Genomic DNA, 19,607 nt, shown 5'->3' on the forward strand with positions numbered 1-19,607 from the left:
ATCATTATTACAAGGGAAGATTCTTGTAACAACCGATCACGTGGACAGCTGGAAAGATAAATCTGAAAGTACAGTTTTGTGTGTGTGTGTGTGTGTGTGCGTGTGCGTGTGCGTGTGTGTGTGTGTGTGTGTGTATTTGTGTGTTTCTATTCAAGGCTGTGTGTATATTTCTGTGAGCGAGTGTGTCCATGTGTATCTTTCTTAAGTTTAATGAATGTTGGAGGGAGATACAGCAGTTGTTTTCCACGTCATAAACACAAGGATCCACACACCTCACTGTCCGCTTTGGTTGATTGTCTCTGCCTGCTCTTGTCCGACTCAACTCGTGTCTGTAGACTGTGAACAGGAGAAAATCTGCAGATGCTGGATTTTCAAGCAAGACACACAAAATACTGGTGGAACGCAGCAGGCCAGGCAGCATCTATAGGAAGAAGTACAGTCAACGTTTCGGGCCGAGACCCTTCGTCAGGACTAACCGAACGAAAAAATAGTAAGAGTTTTGAAATAGGAGGTGGAGAGGGAAATCGGAAATGTAAGGAGAAGACAGGAGGGGAAGGGTGAGGCTAAGAGTTGGAAAGGTGATTGACAAAAGGACCAGAGTTGGAGAAGGGAAAGTGTCATGGGACGGGAGGCCTAGGGTGAAAGAAGGGGGGGGGGTAGCACCAGGTGGAGATGGGAACATGCAAAGAGTGATTATGAGAGAGGCAGAGAGAGATAAAAAAAGGAGGGATGAAGTAATAAATAAATAAACAAGGGATAGGGTAAGAAGGCGAGGTGGTGCATCAATGCAATACAGTGAAATCAATGTTCATGCCATCAGGTTGGAGACTACCCAGCCAGTATATAAGGTGTTGTTCTTCCAACCTGAGTGTGGCTTCATCTTGACAGTAGAGGAGGCCATGGATAGACTTATCAGAATGGGAATGGGAAATGGAATTAATATATGAGACCACTGTGAGATCCTGCTTTCTCTGGCGGACAGAGAGAAGGTGTTAAGCGAAACGGTCTCGCAGTCTGCGTCGGGTCTCACCAATATATAAAAGGCCGCACCGGGAGCACCGGACGCAGTATACCACACAGGCCGACTCAGAGGTAAAGTGTCGCCCACCTGATATGTGAACTGCGACTTCATTTTATCCCCCTCGGTGCAATGCAATCCCGTTCACATCTATGACTCTTCACATGGTGTCGATTTATTAAACAGATTAAAATCCCTGGACACGATCGCCTCGCTGGGCATGACACCCCAGTACCGAAACATTTCAACCACCACCCCGACAACCACGAAGGTTTTAAAGCGCTCCGCTTCCTTCTCGACAACAGACACACCCGGTTCCCCACCAGCTCCCCTTATTCAGACTCACAGGATTCGACTATAAAGTAAGAGACGCTTTTGTTCCTTTCCACCGTATCGAGCCCCAGGACTGCACCTGGACCACAGCACAACCAGACTCCTCTTATCCAAACTTCTCCTCAATACAGTCAAACCCACATCCACCACTTCCGCCGGAAACTCGTCTTGCTGTCGCGCGCGCTGTGAGTGAAGAATTTGCCCTCATGTTCCCCTGAAATTTTACGTCTTTTACCCAAAACATGCGACCTCCTGTTCCTGTCTCTCCCAGCCTCAGTGGGGAAAAAATCCTGCCAGCACTTATCTTATCAAAAGCACCCAGAATAGGTGATACAGCACAATTTCAATCGCATAACCCTTTTCGATAATTTTGAGTCAGACGAATGGTTCCTTTATTCGTCAGACATATTTACAGCGGCAGAACACTGTAAATGATGTGACCCCTTTGATAGTTCAGACGCTTATGTTGGTTCCAACAATTCACAGAGATGGTCAAAAAGCTTCTGAGAAGAGAGAACCCGGAGGCCCGAGGTTACCATTGTGAGAGTTGAGACGTGGACGGGCAGGGGGTGTAGGGAGACGGATCAGGGACCGGGAGATGAGATCCGTTTAGTGTGGCGACATGGTTCACGCAGACACTGTCGGCCGAAGGGTCTGTTCCTCTATTTACCGTTCTCACTTCTATGCAGGAGGAAAGATAAAAGGCAGAAACTTTTTTTATTTCAGAGAAATGGTTGTGAACGTGGACATGTTGTTGAACCAGGACAGAGTGCGGTACACTTCACACAAACAAGTTATTGATAATCTGGAGTGAGATCTCAGGACGGTCACTGGTAATAGCAAGTGATCTGAAGACGGGCACTTGTAATCCGGAGTGATCCAAGGAAGATTACTCGTAATCCGGAGTGAGATCTGAGACCAAATACTAGTGATCGGGAGTGAGATCTGAGGCCAAATACTAGTGATCGGGAGTGAGATCTGAGACCAAATACTAGTGATCGGGAGTGAGATCTGAGGACGGTTACCGGTAATCGAGAATGAGATCCAAGACTGGTTACTGGTAATCGGCAGTGAAAACTGAGAATGATTACTGCTAATCGGGAGTGAGATCTAAGTAAGATTATTGGTAATCGGGAGTGAGATGTGAGGATGTTCGCTGTAAAACTCAGTCGTTCTCCTGAACCGATTGCCAAGAGTCGCACCGACACAACATGAGTTGGAGAGATGAGACAGATGGTGTTTGGAAAATTATCCCCTTTGCTGGAAGAATGCCAGTAGCTAGTTGCCACAGGGAATACCATCATAATTTCCACAGTTGGCAGTTTCACAATTAATTACCTAAATTAACCACAGTGGTGCACCGTGGGGTTGCACTTGTGTGACGTAATATGGTTGAAGAATGTTTAGACATCTTTATTTTTAAATGTGTTGAACTCGCCCCTGTGGAGTCGCAAAATGGTATTAAACCCCGGGAATGCGCTGCCGCAGCACCTCATTCCGAGAGATCGCCTGTGATACACGGGGACAAATCACCGGCCAGACAGGATGTCTGTATTGTTGGACAGATTCTTGAGTGCCTATAAAGTATTGAACGTATTCATTGTCGTCATTGGAGTTCCTGGTGAGTGAGCGGAGCAATTCGTGTCTTTTTTTTTGTCTGTTAACCGGTGTGAACCAGTTTATGGGATTTTTCCGGGATTCTCACTTGGGGATCGTTGCAGAGACAACCGCCAGTGATATGGAGTCTCCAAAATCAACATTCTGAATTTGTTCTTATTTAATGACAAACGAGACTAAACCTCTCTTGTCCAAATCTCGGGACCGACTCCAATGTTGTTGTCGCATTTGTTGGAATTTTTATCCAGAGTGGTGCCAGAGCAGGGGACAGAAATGTGGGACTGGGAGAGTTATACTTGGCGGTGCTGAGTGTTTCTGAGTGACGAATCCGAGTGAATCTTTGTTCCTTGACTGACACCCTGTCCAGAGTTGTCCCAGGGCTGGGAGCAGGCAAATCTCCGGGAAGGTTGACTAGGAAGTTTTACTGGCAGCTTGTCCATGTTGTCCCAGTGTTGCGGACAGGCAGGTCTCCGGGACGGTGTGACTGGGAGGGGTTTGCATTTTGAATTTCAGTCTCTGTGTCACTGATCAGATTGAACCCCTTTTCCTGTGTTTCACTTCTCCCTTTGGAACCTGTCACAGTCGCATTCTATAATTGGTCAATAATTAGGCCTCATCTCACAATTATCGACTCATCGCCCTATCTCCACTTTAAAGAAAGCAGGTCAGAGACAGTGTGACCCATGTTTGGTGTTCGATGAGCAGCCGTGCACCGCATTTATCTCTCCTCACCTCAGGCTGAAACACGAACCTGTGTCCTTTCCGGGAGAATGAGTTTAATAATGACCGGTGTCTGTTCTCTTCTCTCTCCCTGCAGTGAACTTAGCGGCGATTGTGATCCTGTCCCAGAGAAAGTGCGGCCTCTCTACCTGCACCACTCGCTACCTGGTGGCCATGGCAGTGGGGGATCTGCTGACCGTAGTCATAGAGGTCCTTGTGCGTCAAGTCTTAATTTACTACTTTCCGTGGAATTTGATGAAAATTACCCCTGCCTGCAGGGTTATAGAAGTTTTGAGGAAAACAGCCACATACTGGTCTGTTTGGTTCACCGTCACCTTCACTTTTGATCGATTTGTCGCCATCTGCTGTCCGAAGCTGAAAACAAAATATTGCACCGGGAAAACTGCTGTTGTGGTTCTCACAACAACCGGCGTGCTGTCCTTTCTGAGAAGTGTTGCCCGCTACTTCCTCTGGGAACCCGGACAGATAATCAACAATGTGCCGTGGTTCTGTATACTAAAGGACAATACTTTCACTGACCTCGGGTGGGTAGTATACGATTGGCTCGACATCGTTTTAAATCCGTTTATCCCTTTCGTTGTGATTCTGCTGCTCAACGCTCTGACGGTCAGGCACATTGTTGTGGCCAGTCGTGTCCGTAAGGGGCTGAGGGGTCAGAGCAAGGGGGAGAAGAGCAGAGACCCGGAGATGGAGAGCCGGAGGAGGTCTGTGGTTTTACTTTTCACTCTCTCCGGGAGCTTCATCCTCCTGTGGATGACAATCGTTGTTAATTCCATGTATTCTGAGACCTCAGGAATAGGATACAATTTCAATGATTCTGAATGGATCTTTCACTTCGTTGGAGCCTTGCTGAAGAATTTCAGCTGCTGCACAAACACATTTATTTACGCGGTCACTCAGTCGAAATTCAGGGAGCAGGTGATCAGTGCGGTGAAATATCCGGTCACCTCGGTGCTTCAGTTCATTACGCACTGAGAGCGTCACGTGTTTAAAGTGGAAAGAGTTTCGACAAGATTAACGAGGTGTTGCCAGCAGGAGGGGAACTCTATATTGCGGAGATTGCCCAGGCTGGGGCTTCATTACCCAACTGGACTGGCCTGTTTTGTTTCACTGCGGGCTGGAGCTGGGACAGGGGAGACAATTGACATGCCTTTTCATAGCTTTGCAACCGCTCGATCGTGCACGGTGCGGCTGCAATGGCCGAGTCCGAATTCTGTGATGATTTCACAGTCAAAGTATGCTCGTAAGATTTTGTGAATAATGCGAGTCCGTGTCGTTTTAATTGTCGTATAACAGCAGACCGATCGCCAACCCCCAGCCCCACTGCCCACGGAAAACAGAACAAAAATATCGACTCAAACCCCACTCTCCATTGAAATCAAAAGGCAAGAAACGGCGAAAATCACGGATCATAGAAACATTCGTGCGAGATCGCCACAATCCGTAAACACCAAGAACATTCGCATAACCTACTCTCTCCGTCCGCTTTCCATCCATTCTCCCAGTTTCCCCACGCTTCTTCTTTCCTTGACCCTTCCTCCCCTGCCGGTCTCTTACTCTGGCCCCCGCTGTTCCTTTCCTCCCCTTCTTTCTCTCTATCGCACTCTCACCCTCACTCCTCACTTACTCACGCAATCCCCTCTCGTTCCATTGATCTCCTTCCGCCCAAAACTCTCTCCCTACACCATTCTACCTCTGCTCCTTCATTCCCTTTCCCTCTCCTTTCCCCACCTCCTTCCCTCTCTCTTGCTCCCGCCGCTCTCTGCCTCCTTCCTTATATCCCGCTCTCTCCCTCCGCTTCCCTGTGCCTCCCGCTGCCATCTCACCACTCTGTTAACCTGCTACCGCTATCACCCCTCTCGTACTCCTCTCTGCTCCCTCGCTAACCACTCTCCCTACATCTGTGCCTCCCTCCGTTTCCTACTCCCGTCTTCCTTCGCCTCCACTCTCTCTATTAGGCCAGACACCAATACCGGACTGTGGACGGAGTTTGGTACAGTGGGATAAGAAATCCGAATTCCCGATTTCCTTCTCTGGCTATCCAGGACCACTCTGATTCTCCCACAGTAATTTACACGCTGAAATCCCTCATAACTATTGACCATTTGCTTTTGGAGATGGTTGGGTATATGGGTAATTTAATCCCATATAGAACCATAGAACCATAGAACATTGCAGCACAGAAGCAGGCCTTTTGCCCCTCCTTGGTTGTGCCGAACCATTTTTCTGCCTAGTCTCACTGACCGCATCTGGGCCATATCCTCCAAACCCCTCTCATCCATCTGCCTGTCCAAGATTTTCTTAAATGACAAAAGTGAGCCCGCATTCAACACTTCATCTGGCAGCTCAATCCACACTCGCACCACTCTCTGCGTGAAGAAGCCCACGCAATGTTCCCATTAAACTTTTCCCCCTTCACCCTTAACCCATGACCTCTGTTTTTTTGGTTCTCCCCTGGCCTCTGTGGAAAAAGCCTGCTTGCATTCACTCTATCTTTACCCATCATAATTTTATACACCTCTATCAAATCACCCCTCATTCTCCTATGGTCCAGGGAATAAAGTCCTAACCTATTCAACCTTTCTCTGTAACTCAGTTTCTCAACTCCCGGCAACATCCTTGTAAACCGTCTCTGCTCTCTTTCAACCTTAATAATATCCTTTCTGTAATTAGGTGACCAAAACTGCACACAATACTCCAAATTCGGTCTCATATACAATCTCACCATTACATTCCAACTCTTATACTCAATACTTTGATTTATAAAGGCCAATATACCAGAAACTCTCTTTACAACCCTATCTACTTCTGACGCCACTTTTAGGGAATTATGCATCTGTACTCCCAGATCCCTGTGTTCTACCGCAATCCTCGGTGCCCTACCATTTACCTTGTATGTTCTACCTTGGTTTGACCTTCCGAAGAGCAACACCTCAAACTTGTCCGCATTAAACTCTATCCGCCATTTTTCAGCCCATTCTTTCAACTGGTCCAAATCCCTCTGCAAGCTTTGAAAACCTTCCTCACTGTCCACTACATCTCCAATCTTTGTATCATCAGCAAATGTACTGATCCAATTTGACACATTATCATCCAGATCATTGATACAGATGACAAATAACAATGGACCCAGCACTGATCCCTTTGGCACACCACTAGTCACAGGTCTCCATTCAGTGTAGCAATCCTCCACTACCACTCTTTGGTTTCTTCCATTGAACCAATGTCTAACCCAATTTACAACCTCTCCATGTATACCTAGGGACTGAACCTTCCTAACTAATGCGGGCCCTTGTCAAAGGCCTTACTGAAGTCCATGTAGACAATATGCACTGCCTTCCCTTCCTCCACTTTCCTGGTAACATCCTGGAAAAACTCTAATAGTTTGGTTAAACATGGCCTAACATGCACAAAGCCATGCCGACTTTTATTAGTAAGTCCCTGTCTATTGAAATACTTGTAGATCCTATCTGTTCGTATTCCTTCCAATAACTTACCTACTCCCGATGTCAAAATTTCGGGCCTATAATTTCCCTGCTTATTTTTGAGTCTTTTTTAATCAAGGGAACTACATGATTTAACGTCCAATCCTCCGGCACCTCACCCATGGATATCGACATTTTAAATATTTCTGCCAGGGCTCATGCAACTTCAACACCAGTCTCCTTCAAGGTCCGAGGAATACCCTTTCAGGTCCTGGGAATTTATCTACTCTGATTTGCCTGAAAACAGCAAGAACCACCTCATCTTCAATCAGCATAAATTTCATGACCTCCCCACTTGTTTGCCTTGTTTCCATAGACTCCAGTGCAGTTTCATTAGTAAATACAGATGCAAAAAAAAAAAACATATAATACCTCTCCCATTTATTTTGGTTCCATAAATATCGACCACACTGATCTTCTAAAGAACCAATTTTATCCCTTACTATAGAAACATAGAAAACAGGGGCAGGGGTAGGCCATTCGGCATATTCGAGACTGCACCGCCAATCAGTATGATCATGGCTGATCATCCAACTCAGAAGCCTGTACATGCTTTCTCTCCATGCCCCCTGATCCCTTTAGCCAGAAGGCCCATATGTAACTTCCCCTTAAATATAGCCAATGAACTGGCTTCAACTGTTTCCAGTGGCAGAGAATTCACCACTCTCTGTGTGAAGACGTTTTTCCTCATCTCGTTCCTAAAAGCTTCCGTTTTATCCTTAAGCTGTGACCCCTCATTCTGTACTTCCCCAAAATCGGAAACAATCTTCCTGCACCTAGCCTGTCCAAACCCTTTAGAATTTTATACGTTTCAATAAGACACCACCTCAATCTTCTAAATTCCAGAGCGTATAAGCCTAGTCGATCCAGTCTTTTTCATATGAAAGTCCTGCCATCCCAGGAATCCATCTGGTGAACCTTCTTTGAACTCCATTTATGGCAAGAATGTCTTTCCTCAGATTAAGGGACCAAAACTGCACACAATACTCTAGATCCGGTCTCACCAAGGTCTTGTACAACTGCAGTAGATCCTCCCTGCTCCTGTACTCAAATCCTTTTGCTATGGATGCCAACATACCATTTGCCATTTTCACCGCCTGCTTTACCTGCATGCCCACCTTCAATGACTTGTGTACAATGATACCCAGGTCTCGTTGCACCTCCCCTTTTCCTAATCGGCCACCATTCAGATAATAATCTGTTTTCCTGTTCTTGCAACCAAAGTGGATAACCTCATATTTATCCACATTAAATTGCATCTGCCATGAATTTGTTCACTCACCTAACCTATCCAAGTCACCATGCATCCTGTTAGCATCCTCCTCACAGCTAACACCGCCGCCCTGCTTCGTGTCTTTCGCAAATTTGGATATGCTGCATTCAATTCCCTCGTCTAAATCATTAGTATATATTTTAAACAACTGGGGTCCCAGCACTAAGCCTTGCGGTACCCCACTAGTCACTGCCTGCCATTCTGAAAAGGTCCCGTTTACTCCCACACTTTCCTTCCTATCTGCTAACCAATTCTCTATCCACTTCAATACCATACGCCCAATACCGTATGCTTTAGGTTTGCACACTAATCTGCTGTGTTCGACCTTGTCAAAAGCATGTTGAAAATCTAAATATACCACATCCACTGGCTCTCACCTATCCACTCTACTGGTTACATCTTCAAAAAATTCTATAAGATTCGTCAGACATGGTTTTCCTTTCACAAATCCATGTTAACTTTGCCCGATGATTTCACTCCAAATGTGCTGTTATCACATCTTTGATAACCGACTCTAGCATTTTCCCCACCACCGATGTCAGTCTAATCGGTCTATAATTCCCCGGTGTTTCACTCCCTACTTTTTTAAAAACCGGGGTTACATTAGCCACCCTCCAATCCTCAGGAACTAATCCAGAATCTAAAGAGTTTTGAAAAATTATCACTAATGCATCCACTATTTCTTGCGCTACTTCTTTAAGTACTCTGGGATGTAGACCATCTGGCCCTGTGGATTTATCTGCCTTTAATCCCTTCAATTTACCTAACACCACTTCCCTACTAACATTTATTTCCCTCCGTTCCTCCATCTCACTAGACCCTCGGTCCCTTACTATTTCCAGAAGATTATTTATGTCCTCCTTAGTGAAGACAGAACAAAAGTAGTTATTCAATTGGTCTGCCATGTCTTTGTTCCCTATGATCAATTCACCTGTTTCTGACTGTAAAGGACCTAAATTTGTCTTGACCAAACTTTTTATTTTCACATATCTATAAAAGCTTTTACAGTCAGTTTTTATGTTCCCAGCCAGCTTTCCCTCATAATCTTTCTTCCCTTTCCTAATTAAGCCCTTTTTCCTCCTCTGCTGGTCTCTGAATTTCTCTCAGTCCTCAGGTGCGCCGCTTTTTTTTTTTTTTTTTGCTAATTTATATGTTTCTTCTTTGGACTTGATACTATCCCTAATTCCCCTTGTCAGCCACGGGTGCACTACCTTCTCTGGTTTATTCTGTTGTAGTTCATCCATGTGATCTTTAAATGCTTGCCATTGCATATCCACCGTCAATCCTTTAAGTATCATTTGCCAGTCTATCTTAGCTAATTCACGTCTCATACCTTCAAAGTTACCCTTCTTTAAGTTCAGAACTTTTGTTTCTGAATTAACTATGTCACTCTCTATCTTAATGAAGAATTCTACCATATTATGGGCACTCTTACACAAGGGGCCTCGCAAGACAAGATTACTAACTAGCCCTTCCTCATTGCTCAATACCCAATCTAGAATGGCCTGCTCTTTTGTTGGTTCCACAACATGTTGGCTCAGAAAACCATCCCGCATACATTCCAAGAAATCCTCTTCGTCAGTACCCTTACCAATTTGGTTCACCCAATCTATGTGTAGATTGAAGTCACCCATTATAACTACTGTCCCTTTATTGCACACTTTTCTCATTCCCTGTTTAATGCCATCCCCAACCTCACTACTACTGTTAGGTGGCCTGTACACAACTCCCACCAGCGTTTTCTGCCCCTTAGTGTTATGCAGCTCTAACCATATCGATTCCACATCGGCCAGGTTAATGTCCTTCTTTTCTATTACGTTAATCTCCTCTCTAACCAGCAATGCTACCTCACCTCCTTTTCTTTCCTGTCTATCCCTCCTGAATATTGAATATCCCTGGATGTTGAGCTCCCCTCCTTGGTCACTCTGGAGCCATGTTTCTGTGATCCCAACTATATCATAATCATTAATAAATATCTGCACATTCAATTCATCAAAATTGTCACACAAATTGACACACAAAGCCTTCAGGCATGATTTTACAACACTCTTAGCCCTGACACAATTATGTTGAAAAGTGGCCCTTTTTGCTTTTTGCCCTGGATTTGCCTGCCTGCCACTTTCACTTTTCACCTTACTACTTTTTTGCTTCTACCCTCATTTTACACCCCTCTGTCTCTCTACACTTGCTCCCATCCCCCTGCCACATTAGTTTAAATCCTCCTGAACAGCAGTAGCAAACGCACCCCCTTAGACGTTGGTTCCAGTCCAGCCCAGGTGCAGACCGTCCTGTTTATCCCGGTCCCTCCACCCCCAGAACTGGTTCCAATGCCCCAGAAATTTGAATCCCTCCCCCTTGCACCATTTTTCAAGCCACGTATTCATCTGAAATGTCCTCCTACCACGTTTTTGATGTTAAAACCATTATCTTCATTAGTATCTAACAGTATAGTAACTTAAGCAAGATATGTGTGCATATGTATGTGTAATTATAACTCCCAAACTATTGAGCTCGGTGGTGGGTTGGGGTGGGGGGGGGGGAAGGCTTAGAGTCTTGAGATGGTAAAGTATGAAAGTTTAGTTCATTCACTGAATAAGGGATGGGAGAGAGATATTTGTAATCCAGGGCAAATACAGAGAGAAGGCAATTACGTTGAATTCCATAGGTTCCACGGTGGTAAAATGAGTTAACAGTCGCCGTAGATTTTATCCGTCGCCATTCCAAATCCACATATGAATTATCACCGAAAGTGACTTGTCACAGGGATCAACAACACACACAAAATGCTGGTTGAACCCAGCAGGCCAAGCAGCATCTATAGGGAGAAGTGCTGTCAACGTTTCGGGCCTAGACCCTTCGTCAGGGCTAACCGAACGGAAAGATAGTAAGAGATTTGAAAGTAGTGGGGGGAGGGGGAAATGCGAAATGATAGAAGACCGGAGGGGTTGGGATGAAGGAAAGAGCTGGAAAGGTGATTGGCGAAAGTGATACAGAGCTAGAGAAGGGAAAGGATCATGCGACAGGAGGCCACGAGCGTAAGAAAGGAGGGGGAAGGGATCACCAGAGGGAGATGCAGAACAGGCAAACAACTAAATATGCCAGTGATAGGGTAAGAAGGGAAGGAGGGGCATTAACGGAAGTTAGGGAAGGCAAAGTTCATGCGATCAGGTTGGAGGCTACCCAGCCGGTATGTAAGGTGTTGTTCCTCCAACCTGAGTGTGGATTCATCTTGACAATAGAGGAAGCCGTGGACAGACATATCAGAATGGGAATGGGACGTGTAATTAAAATGTCTAACGCGTTAATGCCCCTCCTCCCCTTCTTACCCCATCCCTGACATATTTACGTTATCTGTTCTCCATCTACACCCCCTCCTTTCCTTCTCCCGAGGCCTCCCGTCCCATGATGCTTTCCCTTCTCCAGCTCTCTATCACTTTCGCCAATCACCTGTCCAGCTCTTAGCTTCATTCCACCCCCTCAGGTCTTCTTCTATCATTTCGAACTTCCCCTCCCCCCACTACTTTCAAATCTCTTACTATCTGTCCTTTCGGTTAGTCCTGACGAAGGGTCTCAGCCCGAAATGCCGACAGTGCTTCTCCCTATAGATGCTGCCTGCTGTGTTCCACCAGCATGTTGTGTGTGTTGTTGTTTGAATTTCAGATTTCCTCGTGTCTGCTTTTAGGGATATCGTCTTCAAGTGAATCGCCACACCACATACCCAGGCAAGAGTTAACACGTAAGTGGTCTCCACAGGATTCTCCAAACAAAACCCACTCCTGTGGATTATTCGCGGTGACAGGCACACAGTCGATGTGCACTGGATCGATAATCAAACCACCCTTATGGGCACAGGAGAGTTCCAAACAGTGACCCTTGGCCATTAGTTTCCTTGTCTAAATCCTTTTGTTCTCTTTCTTTGCGTCCTTCTGACTGTGAGTGTCTGTGTCCTCGCTTAGAACGAAACAAACTGTAAGTCAGACAGTCCCGCCTCCTTGATCTCTCTCTCTGCAAAAATCAAAAGTGAGCTGAGAAGGTCAGCGGCTGACGTCATTGTTAATCCCCACCTCACTCAGGCACTCTCTTAAACTGACAGTCCACAGCAACCGAGACTTCGGGATTCATAACCCTTCCACAAAAAAAAAATTCTTTTTGCTCTAAAAGAGAAAAATTTTAACTGCAAGCTACAGTATGTAAAATAATGCATGTATGGTTATCATCTAACACATTGCAGAATCGTATGAAAATACCAAATTCTGCTTCACTATTAAAACTGTATGCTCAGCATCTGGAAAGACAATCGGCAATGATATTGTCCGTGCTTTTCATATGCATTATCACAATACCATATTCTTGCAAAATCAGACTCTAGTTTAACAATCATCTCGTTTTGTCCTTTACCTTAATCAAAAACACCAACAGACTGTGATCAGTATAAACTACAAGAGGTTACTTCTCAGGACAAACATCGACATCAAAATGCCGCAAAGCCAAGATGAGTGACAGCAACTCTTTCTCTAAGAACCACAGAACATAACAGCATAGAAACAGTTTTGGCCCTTGTTGGCTCTGCCGAACCATTTTTCTGCCTAGTCCCACTCACCTGCACCTGGGCCATACCCTCCAAGCCCCTCTCATCCATATATCTGTCCAAGTTTTTCTGAAATGTCAAACATGAGCCCGCTAAGGTGGAATAATTTCTTTGATGCTCATTGAATTTTCTCGAAAAGTAAGATACAGGATGTTCAACATCATCATCATCTTTCTGTAATAACACTGTCCCGGCAGCTTTATCACTGGCATCCACAGCTATAGAAAATGGCTTTGTAAAGTCAGGTGCCCTGAGCACAGGCTAATGACACAAAAATGGCTTTCAGTCGATCAAGTGCCTCCTGACAAGGCTCGGTCCAAACAAACTTTTTACCCTTCTTCAGGAGATTAGTCAGAGGAAGAGTGATATCAGTAAAGTTCTTGCTGAACTTTATCCAACCATTCCCAGAAACCTTCTAAGAGGCTTCTTAGCAGTCAGAATAGGAACTTGAGAAATTGCCTGGACTTTTGCCTGAACAGGAGCCCACTTGCTTTGACCTACAACATAGCCAAGATAAGTCACAGTGGCATGGCAAAACTCACTCTTAGCTAAATGTAAGGCTGGCCTGGGAAAGCCTGTCAAACAGCTTCTCTGCTGCGGAGGTATGCTCTTCCCAAGTGTCACTCCCTGTGACTAAGTCAACAATATAGGCATCTGTGTGTTCTAACCCTCGAATTACAGAATCATTCATTCTCTGGAATGTTCCTGGACCATTTTTCATTCCAAACAGCAAAACACTGTATTCATACAAAACAGATGGTGTCACAAACGCAGAGGTGTCCCTCTGTCTGTCAATGGAACACACCAATACCCTGTCAACAGATCAATCTTTGTAAGAAATTAGCTTTACCAACTTCATCCACCCTAGGGATAGGATAGTCATCTGTTTTTGGTGCTGCATTTGCCTTCCGATAATCAGTGCAAAATCTAACTCTACCATCAGGTTTGGGCACAATAACGCTGGGTGAGCTCCAATCTGATGCTGAAGGACTAATAACACCATTTCCCAGCATATATTCAATTCCTTCCTCAGCCAATTTTCACATTTCTATGTTCATGCAATATGGGCGTTGTTTAATCGGTTTGGCTTGACCAATATCTATGTCATGTACTGCGACAGTGGTTTGCTTGGGAACATTGGGAAATAAATCTTTAAACTTCAGAAGTAATTCCTTCAGCTGTTGTTGGTGCTTTGGCTGCAGATGAAAAAAAACTTGGTATCAATGTTTTCTAAAACAACTGAGTTCCTTAGCCTAACTGGGACCATGTTTGGCTTGTGAAAAGTCTCAGACGAGTCAATTGCTTCATTCTCAGGGTTGACAGATTCATATATTTTGACAACACTCACAGATTGTGCCTGCTTGTCAAAATAAGGCTTTTTCATATTTATGTGTACCACCTGTGTTAGTTTATGTTAGTCGTGTGTTGTAATAACATAATATTGAATTTCACTTGAAGTGGATTCGTCAACATATGCACAGATTTTTCATAAAGCAAATTCCATATAAGTCTGGCTCACTGATTTCTTCAAATTTCTAAACTTTTGCCTGTCTGCTTCTGGGACCAACTCACAAGCTTTGGGTACAGCCTGCTTCACCAGGTCATAATGTGTGGTGCGTGTGCAGCTGGTTAGGGTGTTGAACTAGCGATCTGAAGGTCATGTTTTCGAGCCTCAGCCAAGGCAGCGTGAGTGGCTTTGAGCAAAGCACTGAACCACACACTGCTCCTGCACGTTTATAGCCCAGTGGCGATGATTGGTGCAGTATAAATAATCAGCTGCTTCATCAACTGTCAAAGCAGTATAGGCATGCTAAGTCTGCCCCTTAATTACACTTTGAGACAATTTTCTGTCTGTTTTTCTGCCTCTCCACCCTCAAACTGCCTCTGCCTTTCCGCAGCCTCCCATCTTTAATTTTTCTCACTTGTACTGGAGCTCAAGCTCACGAGGTTTACTTTCAGTAAACACCTCCAACTCCTCCACTTTAAACACACCCTCAGATACATAATGTTCAGCTATTCCACTCTGCATCTGTGCCCTCCTCATTGTGAATTTCACCTTAGCAAGTTTTAACCTTCTAGCAAGACTCAACAACTCAATCCTTCTGACGTCCTCTAATGCCTCAGAGGTTGGCGCTTCCTTACATCGATCAACATCCATTGCTGCTGATTTTCCACACAGAAATAAATCAAAAGAGATTTCCCCAATGAAATCGATAATTAATCAATCCTCAAATTTGATCATATCCCAGATGCCGGTCCCATTTTGTTATGAACTGTAATGCTTCAGAAACATACCAGCAGCAACAGACTACTACTAGAGTCTGTTTATGATGCGAACCACAATCTTTATTAGTATCCAGTTATAAAATAGTAACTTAAGCAAGTTAAACAAAAGTTAACAGTGTTATGTATATATACGTGTGTAAATATAACTCCGAAACTATTGAGCTCAGGGGAAACAAGGCTTGGAGTCTTCAGATGGTAAAGTGTGAAAGTTCAATTCATCCACAAAATAGGTGATGAGAGAGATATTTGTAATTCAGGGTAAATGTCGAGGGAAGGCAGTTATGTCGAACAGCAAGGGAGATGAGGCTGAGTACAGAGCTATGGTGGAAATCTTTGACACATGGTATGAGCAGAATCATCTGCAGCTTAATGTGAAAAAGATTAAGGAGCTGGTGGTGGACCTGAGGAGGGCTAAGGCACTGGTGACCCCTGTTTCTATCCAAGGGGTCAGTGTGGACATGGTGGAAGATTACAAATACCTGGGGATACAAACTGACAATAAACTGGACTGCTCAAAGGACACTCAGGCTGTTTACAAGAAGGGTCAGAGCCGACTCTATTTCCTTAGGAGACTGAGGTCCTTTGACATCTACCAGACGATGGTGAGGATGTTCTTCGAGGCTGTGGTGACCAGTGCTATCATGTTTGCTGTTGTGTGCTGGGGCAGCAGGCTGAGGGTAGCAGACAGCAACAGAATCAACAAACTCATTCGTAATACCAGTGATGTTCTGGGGGTGGACCTGGACTCTCTGACGGTGGTGTCTGAAAAGAGGATGCTGTCCAAGTTGCATGCCATCTTGGACAATAACTCCCATCCACTGCATAATGTACTGGTTAGGCACAGGAGTACATTCAGCCAGAGATTCATTCCACCGAGATGTAACACTGAGCATCACAGGAAGTCATTCTTACCTGTGGCCATCAAACTTTTCTAATCTTCCCTCGGAGTGTCAGACATACCCTGAGCCAATAGGCTGGTCCTGGACTTATTTCCACTTGCAAAGATTAACTTATTATTATTTAATTATTGATGGTTTTATATTGCTATATTTCTACAATATTCTTGGTTGGTGCGGCTGTAACGAAACTCAATTTCCCTCAGGATCAATAAAGTACATCTGTCTGTCTGTCTGTTCTACAGGTTCCACAGTGTTAAAATGAGAGAACAGTAGCTGTAGATTTTATCCGTCATCTTTACAAATCTACATACGAATTATCACCGAAAGTGAGTTGTGATTATCACCGAAAGTGACTTGTCATGAGGGGTATCATCTTCAAATGAACAACCACATCACACCCAGGCAAGGGTTAACACATAAGTGGTCTCCACAGTCTATCCCAAATCAGATCCACTCCTATGGGTTAAATGAGGTGACAACCACACATTCGATGTACGGTGAATGGATAATTAATCCACCCTTGTGAGCAAAGGAAATTTCCAAACAGTGACCCTTGGCCACTAGTTCCCTGGTTTCAGTCCTTCCATTTTTCATCCCTCTCCGTCTGACTCTGAGTGTCTGTGTCCTCGGTTAAAACTAAACAAACTGCAAGTCAGACTGATTCACCTTCTTAATCTCTCTTAAAATGACAGTCCATATCAAATGAAACCTAGGGATTCATAACAATGGCCACTCCCCACTATGAACTGACTTGTGTTCCAGTATTTGGGATGACTGAGTGAATCCTTTCCCACAGACCGAGCAGGTGAATGGCTTCTCCCCAGTGTGAACTTGCTGATGTCTCTGTAGGTTAGCTAACCGAGTGAATCTCTTCCCACAGTTTGCGCAAGTGAACGGCTTCTCCCCAGTGTGAACTCGCTGATGACTCTGTAGGTTGGATGAGTGAGCGAATCTCTTCCCACATTCTGAGCAGGTGAACGGCTTCTTTCCAATATGAACTCGATGATGTCTCTGTAGATTGGATGACTGAGTGAATCTCTTCCCACATTCTGAGCAGGTGAACGGCTTCTCCCCAGTGTGAACTCGCTGATGTACCAGTAGGGTGTATGACTCAGTGAATCCTTTCCCACATTCTGAGCAGGTGTAAGGCCACTCCCCAGTGTGAACTTGCTGGTGTGTCAGCAGTTGAGATGACCGAGTGAATCCCTTCCCACACTCTGAGCAGGTGAATGGCCTCTCTCCAGTGTGAACTCGCTGATGACTAAGTAGGTTGGATGAGTGAGCGAATCTCTTCCCACATTCTGAGCAGGTGAATGGCTTCTCCCCAGTGTGAACTCGCTGATGACTCAGTAGATGGGATACCTGTCTGAATCCCTTCCCACATTCTGAGCAGGTGAACGGCTTCTCCCCAGTATGAACTCGCTGATGACTCTGTAAGGTGGATGACTCAGTGAATCTCTTCCCACAGACTGAGCAGGTGTACGGCTTCTCCCCAGTGTGAACTCGCTGATGTACCAGTAAGGTAGATGACCGAGTGAATCCCTTTCCACACTCTGAGCAGGTGAAAAGCCTCTCCCCAGTGTGAACACGCTGGTGTGCCATTAGGTCAGATGACTGAGTGAATCCTTTCCCAGATATTCAGCAGATCACCAGCCTCTGCCCAGTGTGGTGTGAACTGACTGGTGTGTCCACAGGTGGGAAGACTGACTGAATCCCTTCTCACACACAGAACAGGTGAATGGCCTTGCCCAGTGTGAATGTGCTGATGTACATTCAATTGTGATAACTGAGTGAATCCATTCCCACTGTTTGAGCAGGTGAACAGACTTTCTCCTGTGTAAAATGATGGGTTGCCAGTTGGTAAAATGACCGAGTGAATCCCTCCCCACAGTCTGAGCAGGAAGGATGATCGATTGAATCCCTCCCCACAGTCTGAATGGGAAGGATGATCGAGTGAATCCCTTCCCACAGTCTGAGCAGGAAGGATGATCGAGTGAATCCCTTGCTCCACTTCTTAAATATCTGGACAGAAACAACCAAACTGGTGTGCCATGTTTGAACTTCCTGAAGACAAATTCCTTCTTGTTTTTAACCTGTAAAAAGATTTACAAAATCCATCAATGGGTGTAGGACAACATTTCAGATGAGATTACTTGAGTTACCAAGGTTTGATCTGGTATCACAGTGTTACAGTGAGGTACAACCCAAGTTGGACAGAGAAATCATCTCCTGACTGGGCAGAGTGCTGGTATCTCGAATGACCATCAATTCCCCGATGCTCTTCCTGTTTCTATAAGAATCGGGCATTTCTGGCATCTCCAATTTGTACCTTGGCTGAGTTGGACTCTCTCCATTGGTATTATTCTCTGTTCCTGCTGAGCTGCATGGGTGCCTGATCCCACAGTAACAAAAACTGTATCACACAATTACTCTTTCTTGATGTGCATCTAGGATTTTCTTTTATGTATTATAAATTTAAAGTGCCACCGTTTTAATGCCATATAAAAAATTCCTGTTGAGGTGAATGGTTGGTCCGCACAGCTGATAAAAATACAGAGTGATTTTTTGTAATATTTCACATTCCTGTAGAAAATTACAACACAGAAACAGGCCCTTTGGGCCATCTGGTTTGTGCTGAACTATTTAAACTGCCCACTCCCATACCCCTACCATACAGGTACCTACATGAACCTCTGAAATGTTGAAATCGAGCTTGCATGCACCACTTGAGCTGGCTGCTCATTCCACACCCGGATGACTGTCTGTGTGAATAAGTTTCCCCTCAAGTTCCCCTTAACATTTCACCTTTCACCCTTAACTTTCTCTGAACTCATTCAAAGTCCTTACATCTTTCCTGTAGGTTGGTGACCAAAACTGTACTCAGTACTCCAAATTAGGCCTCACCAATGTCTTCTACAAGTTAACATAACATCCATCTATTGTTGTCAGTACTTTTGTTCATGAAGGCTATTGGGCTAAAATCTTCCCTTCCGTCTCTATCTAACTGTGATACCACTTTCAGAGAATTAAGGACTTTCTTCTACAACAGGTCCCTTTCCTGTACAACACTCCTCCGTGCCCGACCAGTCACTGTGAAAGACCTCCATTGGTTGGTCAGACCAAAGTGCAACAACTCACACTGGTCTGCATTAAATTCCTTTTTCCATTTCTCAAACCATTTTGCCAGCTGGTCCAGATCGCACTGCAAGTTTAAATGCTTTTTTGGCATTGACTAGATGGGCCAAAGAGCCTGTTTCTTCACTGAACTTCTCCGTGTTTCTATGGCAGAGAAGCTGGCCAAACTTGTTTGAAAGGGATAGGGAAGGAGTGACAATTGAGCAGCAGTGGCTGGAGTTTCTGGAGCAAT

The 19,607-nt window shown here is 44.9% G+C and overlaps 1 protein-coding gene across 4 annotated transcripts in view; it reads right to left on the bottom strand.

Annotated features, from left to right (window-relative positions):
• Nucleotides 1–19,607, bottom strand: part of LOC132386791 (gastrula zinc finger protein XlCGF8.2DB-like) — a 142,462-nt gene that overhangs the window by 3,644 nt on the left and 119,211 nt on the right. For 3 of the 4 annotated variants that reach the window (XM_059959136.1, XM_059959134.1, XM_059959135.1), the window contains one exon: nt 16,951–18,333. The exons of the other annotated variant lie outside the window; for it this stretch is intronic. In XM_059959136.1, the coding sequence (XP_059815119.1) occupies nt 16,958–17,842 (885 nt within the window). In that variant the 5' untranslated portion in view covers nt 17,843–18,333 and the 3' untranslated portion in view covers nt 16,951–16,957. Of the gene's footprint in view, nt 1–16,950; nt 18,334–19,607 lie in introns of those variants that run through there. 4 annotated transcript variants of the gene reach the window in all.

This window comes from Hypanus sabinus, unplaced genomic scaffold (genome assembly GCF_030144855.1).
Source record: "Hypanus sabinus isolate sHypSab1 unplaced genomic scaffold, sHypSab1.hap1 scaffold_131, whole genome shotgun sequence".
In the NCBI taxonomy this organism is placed as follows: Eukaryota; Metazoa; Chordata; class Chondrichthyes; order Myliobatiformes; family Dasyatidae; genus Hypanus; species Hypanus sabinus.